Genomic DNA, 16,631 nt, shown 5'->3' with positions numbered 1-16,631 from the left:
TATCCAAAATTACTTTGTTCATTTGTTCCTTGGTATTTTTTTGTTCTCAGAATGCTTAATTGTTGACGAGTTTTGGAACGTTGGTTAAGATCTCTGGAATGAAGGAATTAAGCAACAACAGTTAATAAGAGGAACATTAGAATCATTGTTAAAAGGGTAGAAAAGCAGGACAGATAAAAAATGTAGTAGGGACAAAGACCAGCGTCTGTGGAACTTGTCCCAAAGTAGACAAGAGATGGTCTGTTAAAAGGATCTACTGTTCACATGACTCTGAAAGCCCCTCAGAGCCATTCATGTGGAGGGCTGAAATCTGAGTTTAAAGTATACCTGTGAAACGATTCAGGTGATTAAAAGTATGCACATCCGAAAATCCACTAAGTACCTGGAAGGGTCATTATGGAAGCATGTGTTCCCTAGTAAGTAGTAGAGTTAAAAGATGTGTTCCTAGGCCAGGCTTCTAAATAAGTGCTGCATTCTTGTTGCACAAGCGTAAGAATGTGGGAAGTGATGCTGAGTCTCAGCGTTTGGATGTGGGCTTTAGAGTCATGGAATATCTATCTATCTTGTCATCAGGCCCTAAAATGCAGACACTCCCGGAACTCATAAGTGGATCAACCCAGGGATGAACTCCCCTAGTCTCTGATTCTTACTGAAAATCAAAGGAAGAGGTGCCCAAATGAAGGGCATCGTGAGAAAAACTGGAGTAAAAGTTTATGAATATGTAAATTAAGAAAAAGAAGTCTCGATTTTGTTTTGCTTGCTCCTGTATTTAATGCTGGGTATAAGTAACACATGTCTCTACTGTCTGTCAGCTATTTCCCTAGTCTCCACTTCAACAGCCTGAAATTACATAATTGCTTATAAATTTCTTTACATTATGGATTCAGTTGATAGTGGGATTGTAAGGCACGACCCTTTGTAATAAGAATTTCACATATTTATTCAGCAAACAGTTTTTGAGTTTCTACTAGGTACAAACATTGTGCTGCAGATATAAAGACAAATACTCTGCCCTCAACATGCCTGTAGACTAGTATGTGAGACCACCAGATCTTCACTAAGCAATTAGATACACAGTTTAGGAGTTCAGTGGCAAGGCAAAGCTCCAACATCACTACTGCAAAGGAGCCTTCCTTAGGGCCGGTTATTTACCAGTCCTAGTGCGAGAGAAAACCTGACGCTGAGGTGTGGTGGGGTCAGAAGACTTGACCTTTGCTCTCTAAAAGCTTATGGTTTCATAGAGGAAATAGAACATATACTTTATCAACTATAATGCAAGGCAGTTTACGAAAGACAAAGTAGATGGTAGTTAAGAACCCAAATTCTAGGGCTAGACCACTGAGTCCTGGCTGTGCCATTTACTGGTCTGTAACCATAGCCAAGTGGCAACCTCCATGTGCTTCAACTTCTTGATTTGTAAAACAGATAATAATAGTACACATTTAATTAGGATTGTTATGAAGATTAAATGATCTGAGCACATAGTAAGTGCTATATGAGTGTTTGTTGCTATTATTGTTAATTATCATTCTGTTTCTAATTTGTGCTAAGTGTAGCATATTGGTTCAGAAATTGGGACCTGGTTTCTAACCCCAAATCATCCACATACTGTTTACATTATCTTGGGAACATCACATAACCTTTCTGAAACTAGTTTCTTCATCTGTAAATAAGGACAATAACACACATTTCTTATTAAATGAGGTAACAGTGTCTATATGTTCTCAATAAAGAGATATTTTTCTTAAAGCTATGGAGGAAATAAAATGTTCCAGAATTTCAGAAAAGTGAAGTACTGCTGAGATGTAGCACATTCCTGAGCGGGTAGGAGTCATGAACTGACTCACTTAGTACACTGGCTTAGATGGAGAATTGGAGCCGAGGGAGAAAGCTGTTTGAAGGAGTACCATGCACGGGTAATTTGATAGTCTTGTAGGTGAGTATCATGGAGCTGGTAAAAGGAAACCTCAGAATAAATGACCTAGGAAAAACCATGTATGATTTTCTCTTCTAATTACAAATAGAATTTTTGTATTTTCATTAAGAATTTAAAGAATTGTTGAATTCTTAGCTTTTCTGTCAAACAATACATTGGATTGCAATTATGAGTAAACTTTAGGGGGTTTCTACAGAGTAGAAAATTTGCTGATTAAAATAATATACATTTTTATAGCCTTTATTATAAGAATTAGTAAAATATTTTGAAGCTTCTGGAATTTTATTAATTAAATGGATAAAAAACACAAAAACTTCATTAAGTATTCCATCCATATTATATTGGTATATTAAGAAAAAAAAATCTCATTTTAAGAACAATGAAAATATATCTTGTAGAGGGAGAGAGTTTAAGTTAAAATTCATGTTTTGGTTATATAGTCAACGTGGTGTCCCAGTAGAATGGCAAAAGGTCAGTTTATTTTGAAACTGTTAAAATAATGTAATATTTAAAAGGGAAAAACCTTTGAAATATTTAAACTAGGTGCTATTATAATTTTTATACTTTCCCCCAGTATTTAGTGATTAAAGTGTAATTTTGAGGTGTTTTTAACTTATATGGTAATAATTACAACGTTAGACTGATAATCAACATTTATTACATGAAATACCATTTTAACTTCAAATAACCAATCTCATTAGTTATGCTCAAGTTTTTCCTTTTATATAGTAAAGTGCACAAGTCTTCATTGTTCACAGTTTAAAAATTATGTGTATGTACTTGCTTTTCCCAGATCAAGACATAAAATGTTTATGAAACTCCATAAGGCTCCATTTTTTGTGCACTGCCTCTATACCCCCCTCACTAAAGGGAACCATGCTTCTGAAGTTTATAACCATAGATTGTCTGTTTGTGAACTTCATGTAAATGGGATAATTTAGCATGTATCTTTTTGGATCAGGCCTTTTCCCCCTCGACATGATGCCTCTGAGATTCATGTTGTGTGTCAGCAGTGTGTTCTTTTTAATGCTGGATTGTATTCCATTTATTAGTTTTATTGTTGATGGACATTTTGATTATTTTCATTTTTTTTGGCTACTTTATTAATGACATAGCAATGAACATTCTTTAATGGTTCAAATGGCTTTAGTGGATATAAGCCATTTGGTGGAGGTTTGGTAGTATCCTGTTGTGATTTTGTTTTGTATTTCTCTGATGACTAATGATATTGTATTAGCCAACCATTACTGCTTAACAGACAACCTGAAAATCACCAGTGGTGTGCAAGTATTTAATTGTTCGTCATGATTTTGTAGGTCAGCGGGACAGCTGTGCGCTGTGTATCTCGTCTTCCTAGTGGGACAAGTAGGCTAGATGAGGCATGTTCTCTGGTGGCGGGACGACACCTGTGTGAGGAGGCATACTTGGCCGGCTGGGCATATTTCAAGACCTGTTTACATCCTGTCTGCTGACCTCCACTCTCTGAACGGAGTCCTGCGGCTTGGCGCAGAGTCAAGGGACGGGGAGGTATACTTCCCTGCCGGACATGAGGGCAGGCAGGTAGTGAGTATTTTTGAATAATCGAATCTACCACAGATGTTGAGTTCTTTTTCATATTCTTAGTTGCCATTTAGGTTTCCTTGTTCCTTAAGGGCCGCTCGTCTGTGTATACTGCTAGGCAGGCTTACTGTGTCGGCACCAGTGATTACCTCCTTAGGAAAGGACTTGGGTTGTTGGCTCATTTTTAAAGCCAGACATTATCAACCTATTGTTGAAAACAGCTCTTATAGGAAGTCAAATAATGAAAATAGATGAGAAAGTCAGTAGGAAAAGGAAAAAAAGCTGTGGATACCTCTGATGGAAAGGACGAGTCTTCCTCTGTTAGTGGGGAAGTCAGACAATATACAAAAAACAACAAAATAATATAATCCTAGATAGTGCAGCAAGTTCTTTGATTAAAAATATATCAGGTTAAGGAGACTAGAGTGGTGAAAGAAAGTTATTTTGGATAGGGTAGTAAAGAAAAGCCTCTCTGAGGAGTTGGCATTTGAGCAGAGCCCTCAGTGATCTGAAAGCAAGTCCGCTGAGTGAGCAGGAAGGAAGTGGAAAGGTCCTGAAGCAGGACTGAGCTTCAACACAGATAAAAGACCAGGGAGGCTGGAGTGGAGCGCAGTGAGGGGAAGATGAAGTTAGGCCACAGTAAGAGCCTTCAATTTTATTTCATTGGGTTATGGAGAGCCATTGAAGGTTATGAATAGGAGAGGGACATGATCTGATTTACCTTTAAAAAGGGTGATTCTGCTTATTGTGTATACAACAGACTGGAAGGGAGCAATGACAGAAGCAAGGGTATCGCACTCTTTCACTAGTTCAGGTGAGAGAATGATAGTGGGCTTGAACGAGGTGGTACGTGTAGAGACGGGAATGGTAAAAAATCGTTAGATTCAGGATTTATTTTAAAGGCCAACCAATAGTACTTACTGATGGATTGACTATAAGAGGAAGTTCAAAAATAACTATAAGAGGGATTTCCTTATAGAACTCTTCACGGGAGGGGTTGGGAAGATTTTATAATGCATTCGTCAGGGTAGGTTAACTGCGTTCACTAAACAACCCCCAAATAGCAGTGGCTCTGCATAGTCAAATTGTGTTTCTTATTTACATTACAGTCCAATGTAGATGAATGGAGGTGGGGTGATGGTGGATGCTCTTCTCCATGTGGTCCCTTGGGGCCTAGAGTCCTTCTATCTGGTGGCTCTGTATCCCATAGGTCCCTGGAGCTTTTCCCCAGATCCCTACATGGTCCCAGCAGACAAGGAAAGACAGACCCATTTTTAGGGGCTTTTATTGGCTCAGCCTGAGGGAGGTGTTCATCACCCCTGCCTACATACCACTGGCTTAGGACTTGGTCACATGGTCACATGTAACTAACTGCAAGGAAGGTTGGGAAATAACGGGTAGCCATGTGCCCAGGAAGAGGAGAAAATGTAAGAAGTGTATTTGGGGACTTGAAAAAATTAATCATTACAAAACATGTATTTTGCAAAGTTTAAAAATAAAAATATAAATATTTCCATGTCTAAGTCGCATATATGTTTATGTATGTGATTACATGTTATTATGGTAATAACTATTTGTAGAACATTTGAATTGTAAGTACTAAAAAAATGAAGAAACATGAATATTAGCTCTTGAACATCACTTTTCCAGAGTTATTTTTCTAAAATAAGTTAAAAATGTTTAATAGCTCTCTCCCCATGGAATTTACAACTGTATATAAATTACTGTTTATTTCTACAAATGGACCCTGCCTTTACAGTAGAATGTTCTCCTTTTAATACTCATAGGTACTGGGGAGGCCTTTGCTTGAATGATTTTTTTCCTGCAGTGAAGCTAGATTTTTATTCTTTAGACGTACATTTGCCTGATTCTATCCTTCTACTCTTGTTACTGAATAATAATGTATGATTCTGCTTACTAACATTCATTAATCGATACCTATGATAAAGCAAGTATAAAGAGAAAGGATACTACTTTTGTCATCTTGGAAAATAACTTAAGAACTTGATAAAAAAGTAAAAGAACAACATATACTTTTGAAAATTAAATTTTATTAGCACACAGATGCAAAACACTGCCTTAAAAAATCTTTAGTTGTTTCATCTTTTTTGACTGAACTTCTAATTTAAAGGAAACACTGTATTTTCTAACTTCGTTTTCTTTCTTCACCACAGTTTTTCTCTATAATTAGTCTCTTCTAACTCAGTCCAGTGAATAACATCATAAGCTGGCTTATTCTAAACCACACCCTACTGACCACAGCAACTGTCTACCACATTGTTTCCTTCTGTTAGCGTATACTTTTGAAATAACTATTTGGGGATAGAAAATAAAAAAAATTAATTTTCTTTATAAAAGATACAGCAATATCTGATTGTTGTACAAGTGCTGGTTCTTTATGTGCGTAGTTTTATTTTCAGTCATTTATCCTCACATTTTTATGGAATAAACTCTCTTTTCCATGCTGATTTGAAATGCCATCTTTATCATAAATTGCATAGTCTTTTTTTGCTTATTAAGCCTTAATTTTCTGATTTGGAAGTTTTGTTTCCTGTCTCAGAATTGTTATTCAACTCAAGTGAAGTATAATGTGTATCAAACTTATTTTTGGTGAAAACTATAAAAGGAAATTTTGAAGATTTCCCAAAAGCTTAATATTTTTGTCCTTTTTTATACATGTATAGTTTTATATACAACTTTATATTTTATGTTTTTTCAGTTGACCTATTGTACATCCCTTGCCATATTTCGGCATGGCTTGCATTACAAGTATCCTTCACTATCTAACTGTTTAATTCTTCAGTTTGGATAGTGAATTTGGATGTAGGGTGGGTGTATTACCTTATTTGAATCTATTTGTTTTCCCAAGTTTGGAAAGCAAATAGCATGATAGTGAAGGAAGTATCCAAAGGTTTATTCAAATATATTTGGCTCCTGAATTTAGAGTGTGAGACTTTTAGATATTAGGAATTTGAATAACAAAGGATATCTATATTCTCAAAGGGTATGGCACTGAAATGCTACCTATTGTAGTGGATTCTTTTGATTGCAGAGAACAGAAACCCAACTCAAAGTGGCTTAGGGCATAAAAAGGAATTGATTGGCACCCTTAACAAGGAAGTTTCAGTGGTTGAGTTTATCTGAGGCACTGCTGGGTTCAGTGGCCCAAGCAGCGTTGATAAGGTTTTACTGTGTGTGTTAGTTGGTTCTCTTTTACTGCAGAGAGCCTTTTTTTATGGATTCAGGGAAGATGGCTGCCCACAGCTCTAGGTTTACAGTCGTCCCCCCTAATCCATGGGGGTTATGTTCCAAGACCCCCAGTGGATGCCTGAAACCACAGATAGTACCGAAACCTATATATGTTATTGTTTCCCATACATACAGACTTATGATAAAGTTTAATTTATAAATTAGGCACAGTAAGAGACTAACAATCATAACTAATAGAAAAATATAAAAAAATACTACAATAAAAGTTATTTGAATATGTTCTCTCTCTCAGACCCTTCTTATGATGTGAGAGGATACGATGTCTTTGTGATGAGATGAAGTGAGGTGAGTGACGTTGGCATTATGATATAGTGTTAGGCCGCTGTTGACCTCACATTAGAAGGTGGATCATTTGTCTGTCGCTGTCTGACTTACTGCATTTGGCACAATACCTCTAGGTCCATCCATGTTTCGCAGATGGCGATAGTGTGGTACGGTGTCAGATGGTTGCTGGACTTACCATGGTGATCACTTCTTTAGCATAGGGAATATAATCAATAATGTGGTAATAACTCTGTATAGTGCCAGGTGGGTATTGTTGAATAACTATGATGTACACCTGAAACTAATAGAATATTGTATGTTAGCTAGATTTTAATAAAAATCTTAAAAAGAAGGATCATTCTTTGTGTGATCCAGGATAATCGAGCCATGACATGCTACTAAGTGACTGATTGATGGTTGAGTAGCTTACCTAGTGTGGATACACTGGACAAAGGGATGATTCACGACCAGATGGAAGGGAATGGTGTCAAATTTCATTACATTACTCAGAATGGCGCAGGATTTAAAATTTACGAATTGTTTGCTTCTAGAATTTTCCATTTAATAGTTTTGGACAGCGGTTGACTACGCTGACTGCAACAAAGGAAAGTGAAACTACAGTGGGGCTGTGGGGACTAATGTACCTCTTTCAAGATTAGCAGCCCTAGTAGGAAAAAAAAATTTTTTCTTAATAGTTGCCGCAAAGTTCCAGTGGCTGTTCCAGGGAGCAGCCACTGTTGCTATGGGGAATGGAATAAACTGATTTACTGGGCCTGCGTCGCACCTAATACTACCCTCCTGCCCTGCTTGGGGAATGAGTTTGGTCCATTTAAATGGTGTCAGATGACGGGAGGAGAAGTACTTCTTTAAATGAAAACCCAGTACTTTCACCAGAAGAAGGTAGTAGATTACCTAATGGGCAGACTAAATTGATAGCTGTCCATGTACCTATGCTATAGTGCGTTATATGATAACTTGTATCTTCCATCACCTTTTCTTTAGTTGAATACTACAAAATGTTTTTTCTTTCAGTACCCAGTTTGGCTTTTACTTGGCATTGACTTACTGTAAGTAAAAGGGGGCTCCTACATCCTATGTAGACCAGCTATCATGCACTCCTGTCACATCTTACCTCAAAAGCTGTTTCTGAACCCAGTTTTTTTTCTTTCAGAAAAAGAAATAGTGTCTGTTTTTTTTTTTGAGGCACTTTTGTCCACTTTTGACCTAAATCTCATTTAGTCTTGCTTACCAAAGAACCTTGGCTTATCAGTTAGACCTTTTTCTCTTAAGTTTTCTGTTTCTGCTTTTCTGCTTAGTTCTATTTATAATCATAAAGATGTGCTCTCAAGCCCCCAACTAATAAACATTTCAATCATCCTTTTTTTTATAGCTGATTTGATCAATATCCACTGGTCTGCTTACTTACCAATCTATCACTTCCTCCTTAATTTGTAGTCTTTTTCTGTTTCCTACTTTTCAGGGTCACCAGTGATATCCAGAGACTTTTGTCTCACGCCTAAACCTAGAATTATAGTATGTAAGGGTTAAAAGGGACCTAAGAGGTATTTAACTCAACTTTCTTTTTCTATTTTGCTTGATGTTATTTTGGATTATACCAGCGTTCTTTTGGCTAGAATTTACATTGTGTATCTTCTCTCTTTTTTTTTTTCAGATTCTGTATCCTCATATATGTATGTCTATTGAAAACAGCATATAGTTGGATTTGAAAAATATCCTCTGACATTCTTTGTCTTTTAACTAGAGTGTTATGTTTAATAAGTCACTGATATATAATATATATATATATATATATATATTTAAATTAAAGTTTATTGGCTTGACAATGATTAGTAAAGTTACATAGGTTTCAGGTGTACAATTCTCTAATACATCATCTATATATCACATTGTGTGTTCACCACCCAGAGTCATTTCTCTTTCCATTACTGATATATTTAGTTTGCTTTCCGTTTCTTCCATCTGTTCTAACCCCCCGCTTCTTTCTTGCTTTTTCTGGAATTGATTATTTTTTATCATTCCATTTTTTTACTCTAATAGTTGGGAAGTTATACTTTTTTTTTTTTTTTTTTGTATTTTAGTAGTTACCCTAGAATTGGGGTTGGCAAACTTTTTCTTTCAAAGCTTCATAGTGAATGTTTTTGACTTTGTGGGCCATATGGTCTCTGTCTGTTCTGCCATTGTAGTGCAAAAGCTCCCATAGATAATAGGTAACGGTATACTTTATAGATAAAGGACTAGGGAAAATCATCCAGGTAGGAGGGCACTGGTTTGAGTCCAGAGACTGGGAGACTGTTTTTATTGTTACGGTCAGGTAGTGGAAAAGTTGTAAGGGGTGAGTAAGAAAGAGTGAGCCTATTAGAAGATTACAAGAAAAATAATTGTCATGTAGGGGCAGTTTCAAGAATGAGAAGATGGCCACCTCATTTAAATGTTATTGTGTGGTGTATTAGGGTGAGGATTGAGAAGAGGCTTTTGGATTTGGCAACTTGATAGTAATTGGTGACATTTTCAAAGCACAGTGGCAGTAGCTTGCTATGTGGGAAGAGTAGTAACGGAGTGGAGAGTGGAAATATAGACCATTGATTCCCAAATACTATGCTGTGGACCAACAGCAACAGAATTGCCTAGAATTCCCAACCTTAGAAACATCATTAGGCCTAGAAATGTGTATTTTTAAAACATTCCCCAGATGATTCTGATAAACACTCATGTTTGCTGTAAAGGTGTATTTATGAGTGATATTTTGAGGCAGCCCCTGTTTTCCAAACACAAAATAATGATTGATAAAGTAACAAAAAGAGGAAGTCAAATCGACACAAATGGGGCTCAAAAAAGATAGACACTTTTATATCTCAGAAAGGGAATAGAACACAGAGCAGTGATTGAGGCTATGGCTGGGAATTTGCAGGTAAAGCAGCTGAGGTTTGGCTTCTTGGAGGTAAATGGGAAGTGTTATTGTGATTGGCCTCATTGTTGGAAACCATGAGACCATAGTTTTCCCTCTGTTGGAAAGCTGTTTCTGAGTTTAGTTCTGGGCGGCCATATTGTACCCTGTAGAGATCAGACAGTGGTTACCCAGGACATCTCCTGGGGTAATGCGGGTACAGCCTGCCTGACGGTACGGAGTAGCTCTGCTGTTGACTGGTACCAGAGACCACAGTTTATTCAAGGCCATAAACCGAGGTATTCAGGAGAACACAAACAACTTTATAGCTAGGAAACTACCCTCTTGTAGCATCTCCTCATTGTTTCTTCAAGACAGATCTCTTGATTTGAATAGACCAACTGTAAGAAAAATGTTTATAACTGGGGAAATTGAACACTGACTAGTAATATTAAAAATTGTTGATTTTAAAAGGTGCGATTAATGGTATTATGGTTGTGTTAAAAAAAAGTGGTAAATAGTAGGTTCTCAGTAAATGTATGAAAGACAAAGTCTTCCATCAAAAAGTGTACCTGTAGGGCCGGCCTGGTGGCTCAGGTGGTTGGAGCGCCATGCTCCTAACGCTGAGGTCGCTGTTTCGATTCCCACATGGGTCAGCAAGCTGCGCCCTCTACAGCTAAGATTGTGAACAACGGCTCTCCCTGGAGCTGGGCTGCCCTGAGCAGCCAGAGGTTGGCGTGAGCTGCCGTTGGCTGAGGTGGGCTGCTGTGTGCTGCCAGGAGCGGCTGGCAGCCAGCGTGAACTGCTGTGGGCTGCTGTGTGCTGCCCTGGGCTACCGTATGCTGCCAGGAGCGGCCGGTGGCAGCGTGAGTGGCCGGCAGCCAGCATGAGTGGCCGGCAGCCGGTGAGAGCTGCTGTGAGCCGCCAACCGACCGACCACCTCAGCCACGCGTGTGGTGGGGGAGGGGGTGGTGAAAGAGGTGGGGTGGGGTGGTACAATGCTCATAATACCAGCTTGGGTCAGGGAGCTGTGTCCTACACAACTAGACTGAGAAACAGTGGCTTGAACCGGAGTGGGGGGAAGCAGAAGAAAGGGGAGGAAAAAAAGTGCACCTGTAAAGGTAAATTCTCAAACAAATTAAGCCATCTAATGCTAAGAAATATACAAAATAAAATGAACAATCAGAAGAATACTTCACTCTAGATGACTGTGGGGACAGAGTCCCAAAGAGCCTTGGTCTTGTGTGGTGAAGTGCTGGCTCGGGTAATGAATGACCCTTGACTGTGATTGGTTGGCCATCAGCTGTGACCGGTTGGCCAGTTGGCTCCTGATGTAACTGCAGGGCTGTATTGATTGGTTAGTTGGTTGGCAGGCAGAGAAGTGAATGGCGGACTGCGGATCGTGTGGCTCCTGCTTCCTGAGTCTCCGGCCTAGCCGCCAGCGAGAATATAGTGGTATGACTCCCCTACCTACAGCTCCGTGGGTGTTCCTTTTTGGCCTCACCATATCCTGCGTTCTTATGTGGGGAGTGGGACCAGAGACCCTGCAGGCCGTCCCGCACGACAATGACATTAAAATATTCGAAAAATATCAAATTACATATTTAGGATTTTCAAGGAGATAAGTGAGCAAGTAATAAAAATAAAACAATTAAAATAAAACAATTATGAAATTCAATAGGGAGAGAAAAGATCAGGTGTATATCAGAATGACAGAAAGCTTAGAAGGGAATAATAGTGTAATTAAAAAAGATAACAACATGGTGTACATAAATGGGCAATCAGTAGAAGGTCAGTTTTTTCTTATATTAATCTACAAAATCAATGCAATATCAAACTGCCAAAAAGTTAGTTCATGGTAGTTGACATGTTGCTTTTAAAATTCTTATGGTAAATAGCCATATAACATTAAAGAACAAATAGAGGTGATGTGTTCTCCAGTTATCAAAACTTATTATAGAACTATAGTGATTAAGATAGGCTCAGGGTAGACAAATAGACTAGTGGAACAGAATGCAGAGCGCAGAACAGATTGATTTTTTTTTTTTTTTTTTTTTTTGGAATTTGGTACATTACAAAGATGGCTTTATAAATTAGTGGGGAAAGATTAGACCCTTCATTGTGGTGCTGGTTCAGTTGCTCATCTGTATTGGAGTGAAAATAATTAAGAGCTTCATCTCACAGCACACGTGTGAAAGTCAGTTCTATATGGATTATAGACCAGAATGAGAAAAGCAAAACTTAGGCCTTGTAGAAGAAAATACATGGTAATTAACTATATTCTCAGGATAAGAGACGATTTTTAAAAACTATACCAGGAGATAATACTATGTAGGCTTTTGAATCAGACTGTGGTCCTAATCTCAGCTTTATCACATTCTAGTTATGATTGTTGGGTAAGTTGGGTAATCTTTCTGTGTTTTCTCATTTGTAAAATGAGGATGATGATGATAAAAACAGCCCTCGGGGGGAATTATGGGGATTAAATTAAATAATTCATGTGAAATGCTTAGAAAAATGACTAGTACAAGTGAGCACCCAATAATAACTGTAATTGTTGTTAATGTTGTTTTTTAGAAAAAGAATCAAGTCATACCTGCAAAGAATTGGTAGATTTGATGATTAAAACTTTCTTTACAACTAAAGGCAATGTAAAAAAAAAAATAGATAAGCCACTGAATGGTAGGAGGTATTGTCACAGAGACAACTGAAAAGTGATTAATATTCAGGATATAGGAAAAACTCATTCAAACCAATAAAGAAAATCAACTTACAAAAGGGAAAATGAATAAGCAACATAGCTTAAATGGCAAGTGCTAGGATAAGTGTTACCCATCCTCACTAGTAATCAGGGAAATGCAAATTAAAGTAATGAGATACCTTTTTACACTTATTATATTGGCAGGAACTCAAGTCTGACAATACTTTCACTGGTAAAGACGCAGAGAAATGTGAGCTCTTCCTACACTGGCTGTGAAATAGCTGGTACAACTACTTTGGAGAACATTTTCTTAGTGCCTAGTAAAGGTGAAGATGCTTAAAACCCAGCAATTGTACTTTTAGGTATGAAGCCCAGAGAAATTCTAGCAAAGGTGCATGAAGAGACATGTATGAGAATTACAGCATTGTTTTAATGGTGTGATATTGGAAACATTATATAAGTGTTCACTAGAAGAACAGTAGATAGGTAAATCATGGCATAATCATACAATGGGATTTTTAAGAGCAATTTTAAGTTCACAACAAAGTTTAGCAGAAGGTACAAGATTTGCCATACACACGTTGCCTGTTCCCCCACCCCCCACACACAGCTGCCCCCATTATCAACCTTCCCCACCAGAGTGGTACTTTGTTTAAGTTAATGCACCTACATACAGTGGCATTTTATTTGGCAATTAATGAACTTCATATGCATCGCATTTATAAATAGAAAATACAATAGTAAGTTAAAGTGAGATGTAGACTATTTAGGGATAACACTTTTTTTTTTTTAAACTTAAAAAAATGTAATAGTACTATCTAATATCTGGAGATCCACACATGTTATTAAAATATGAAAACATGTTTGGGAATAATACCAACCTCAGGATAGTGCTTACCTCTGCAAAGGAGGGGGCTTTAACTATATCTTTAATGTTATGTTTACAAAATGATCTGGAGCAATTATAGCAATTTTCAAATTTGTTGAATTTGTGTGGTAGATATATGGCTGTTTTTTATGTTTTATAATAATATTCTGTACATTTGAAAGATCATCTAGGATAAAGGCAAAAAACAGTTTATTCATTAGAGGACTTTGACAAATATGTAGTGTGGTATGAGAGAAGTAACTGAAGGTACTTTTTTTTTTTAAAATAATCTTTATATGTTAAAGGATGAAGTCAGTAAAAAGGAAAGATTGATAACACGTAAGAGTGTTTTTTTTAAATTAAATTCATTGGGTAACAGTGGTTAGTAAAATTATATAGGTTTCAAGTGTACAATTCTATATAATGCATCATCTGTATATTGTATTGTGTGTTCACCACCCAGTCACTTCTGAGAGTGTTTTTTTGATGGGGCACGTTACTGATGGAGATAAGAAATGGATTTTATGAGCTTTGGAAAGGATGAGACACTTGTTTTCTCTGTAGACAGGAATGGAAAAACAAAATGAGATGAAAATAGGAATGCATTTTGAGTCGGAGGAGTCATTTAAAGGAAATCGCTATTTTCTCAGGTATAAAAGTTGAAATCATTTTTCTAGAGGTGTGATATAGCTGGGGTTTGAGAAGATTGAAAGGATATGCAGGATACTTGTTTGAGGAATGAAAGAAAGTTAGCTGAAAAGGGAAGGTTGAATAAAATTTGCATGGTGCCTAGTTACATAATTTTGTCAGCTTTGTTCAGCAAGTCTGGGGTAGGATCTTTTTGGTGCCCCCTTCACCTCTCCACCTTAGAGCAGGTGAAGAGTCAGAGTCTAGAAGTCCTTGAAAATATGTCTATTCTGTAGCAGGTTTCTCTCATCTCTGATTAATTACATTAAAATAATTTCTCTCTTTGCTCTTCTTACTGTTTTTAATTTCACAAAATTTTTGCTTCATTGATGGCATTTTTTTTTGATTTTGCTTTATCCATAAGAGCTTTCCAGTACAGTGATTAGATTTGTCTGATTATTCTGTCTTATCTTAATCGGTCTTCAGAGAGGCTCTTCAGATACAAAGAACCTGATTCTAATCTCAAGTACTTGAGAAACATTTGAGACAGTAGAAGACAAAATAATTTTTATTTGTACTCCTTGGATCTTGAATTATTAATATAATATTAGATTGGTGTAAAAGTAATTGCAGTTTTTGCAATTTTAACCTTTAGAAACCACAATTACTTTTGCACCAACCTAATAAAACATTGAAAAAATTTCTGGCAAGATGTTTTAGAAAGTGTCCACATTTGGACAATAAAATGTCATATTATGTGGTCTCAGACTGTTTTTTAAGACTGTTTCTCCTGAGCACGCTTCTACTTGCTAGATGGGATACTGCCCAATTTATGAATCGCTTAATAAAGCCAATTAGATCTTTTAAAAAAAAAAGACTCCTACATCAGGAGTTAGGATTTGTGTTCTAAAAGATATGGACAGCATCACTGTTAAGCCTTTTTTTCTTGAGCATCAGAAAGCAGTGCTTGTGTACTATGACTTCTAAATGTTTCACATCTTTTCTGTTACAGTTCTTTTGCCACGAAAATGGTTTGCACCATCTTGAACACGTACTATCCATGCTGATGGGACAGGATCCAATATGAATGTAAATGATGGAGGAAGACGACGCTTTGAGGATAATGAACATACATTACATATATATCCCGGGAAAATTTCAGAAGGGACAATCTACTGTCCAATTCCTGCCAGAAAAAATTCCACAGCTGCTGAGGTGATTGACTCTCTTATAAATAGACTTCATCTTGACAAAACAAAATGTTACGTTCTAGCAGAGGTAAAGGAATTTGGTGGAGAAGAATGGATACTCAATCCAACAGACTGTCCAGTTCAGCGAATGATGATGTGGCCACGAATGGCTCTGGAAAATCGCCTGAGTGGCGAGGACTACCGCTTTCTTCTGAGAGAAAAAAACCTTGATGGGTCAATCCATTATGGTAGTCTTCAGTCATGGCTGCAGGTAACAGAAGAACGGCGCAGGATGATGGAACGGGGTTTTCTTCCACAGCCTCAGCAGAAAGACTTTGATGATTTATGTAGCTTACCTGATTTGAATGAGAAAACTCTCTTAGAAAACCTACGAAGTCGCTTCAAGCATGAAAAAATTTATACCTATGTTGGCAGTATTCTAATAGTTATTAACCCGTTCAAGTTTCTTCCTATTTATAACCCCATATATGTCAAAATGTATGATAACCACCAATTGGGAAAACTTGAGCCCCACATTTATGCTGTGGCTGATGTGGCTTATCATGCCATGCTTCAGCGCAAAAAGAATCAGTGCATCGTGATTTCGGGAGAGAGTGGTTCTGGGAAGACCCAAAGCACAAACTTTCTTATTCACCACCTTACTGCTCTCAGTCAGAAGGGATTTGCCAGTGGCGTGGAACAAATTATTCTTGGAGCTGGACCAGTACTTGAGGTGTGTACAATACTTTTCTTACTCTTAAATGTGTCTTTAGAAAATTTAAAAGAAAAGACTGGTAGATGTGAGACAGTGAAATGAAACTAAATAGAAGTATAGACATCAGTTTGAATTACCAAGGAAAACTGGAAGATGGGGAAATAACAAAGGCAATGTGGAAGATTGAAGACTGTGACAATGGCAGTATTTGTTTCTAAGAGTGTCTTTGGGTCAAAGTGATGCAAGACAAAGAGCTGACTGGAGTCATATAAATACCCCTGTAAGGGGAGATGGCAAGAGCATGCATGACTCCTGCCTGTAAAAGGGTGTGGAAGTAGGTGTTTGGGGAAAATGGTATTGTCAGTATATGTGTATCTTTGCAACCTTCACATCTTCCTAGCTTTAAAATTCTAAGGGTTCACTTTTGAAAATGTAGAGAATGTGGGAAAAATTTTTTCAGTTCTGTAATGTTTTAGAAGTAATACTATCAAGGGTAAAAAGGAAGGAAAAGATACTATTTTTGTTTTAGAGCTGAAAGGAAAAGATAGTATTACTTCTTAGTTGGTTTTTTAAGAGAGATTTTGTGAAGTATAAC

The 16,631-nt window shown here is 37.3% G+C and overlaps 1 protein-coding gene across 11 annotated transcripts in view; it reads left to right on the top strand.

The window, feature by feature from the left end:
• MYO9A (myosin IXA) overlaps positions 1-16,631 on the top strand; it is a 251,933-nt gene that overhangs the window by 26,504 nt on the left and 208,798 nt on the right. For 10 of the 11 annotated variants that reach the window (XM_033109669.1, XM_033109671.1, XM_033109670.1 and 7 more), the window contains exon 2: positions 15,144-16,054. In XM_033109669.1, coding sequence (XP_032965560.1) covers positions 15,215-16,054 — 840 coding nt within the window. In that variant the 5' untranslated portion in view covers positions 15,144-15,214. Of the gene's footprint in view, positions 1-6,998; positions 7,047-15,143; positions 16,055-16,631 lie in introns of those variants that run through there. The other variant, XM_033109663.1, reaches the window with a different exon arrangement.

The sequence above is a fragment of the Rhinolophus ferrumequinum genome, chromosome 6 (genome assembly GCF_004115265.2).
Source record: "Rhinolophus ferrumequinum isolate MPI-CBG mRhiFer1 chromosome 6, mRhiFer1_v1.p, whole genome shotgun sequence".
Classification (NCBI taxonomy): Eukaryota; Metazoa; Chordata; class Mammalia; order Chiroptera; family Rhinolophidae; genus Rhinolophus; species Rhinolophus ferrumequinum.
Note: the sequence above shows the minus strand (reverse complement) of the source record. Positions and strands in the feature narration are given on the sequence as shown.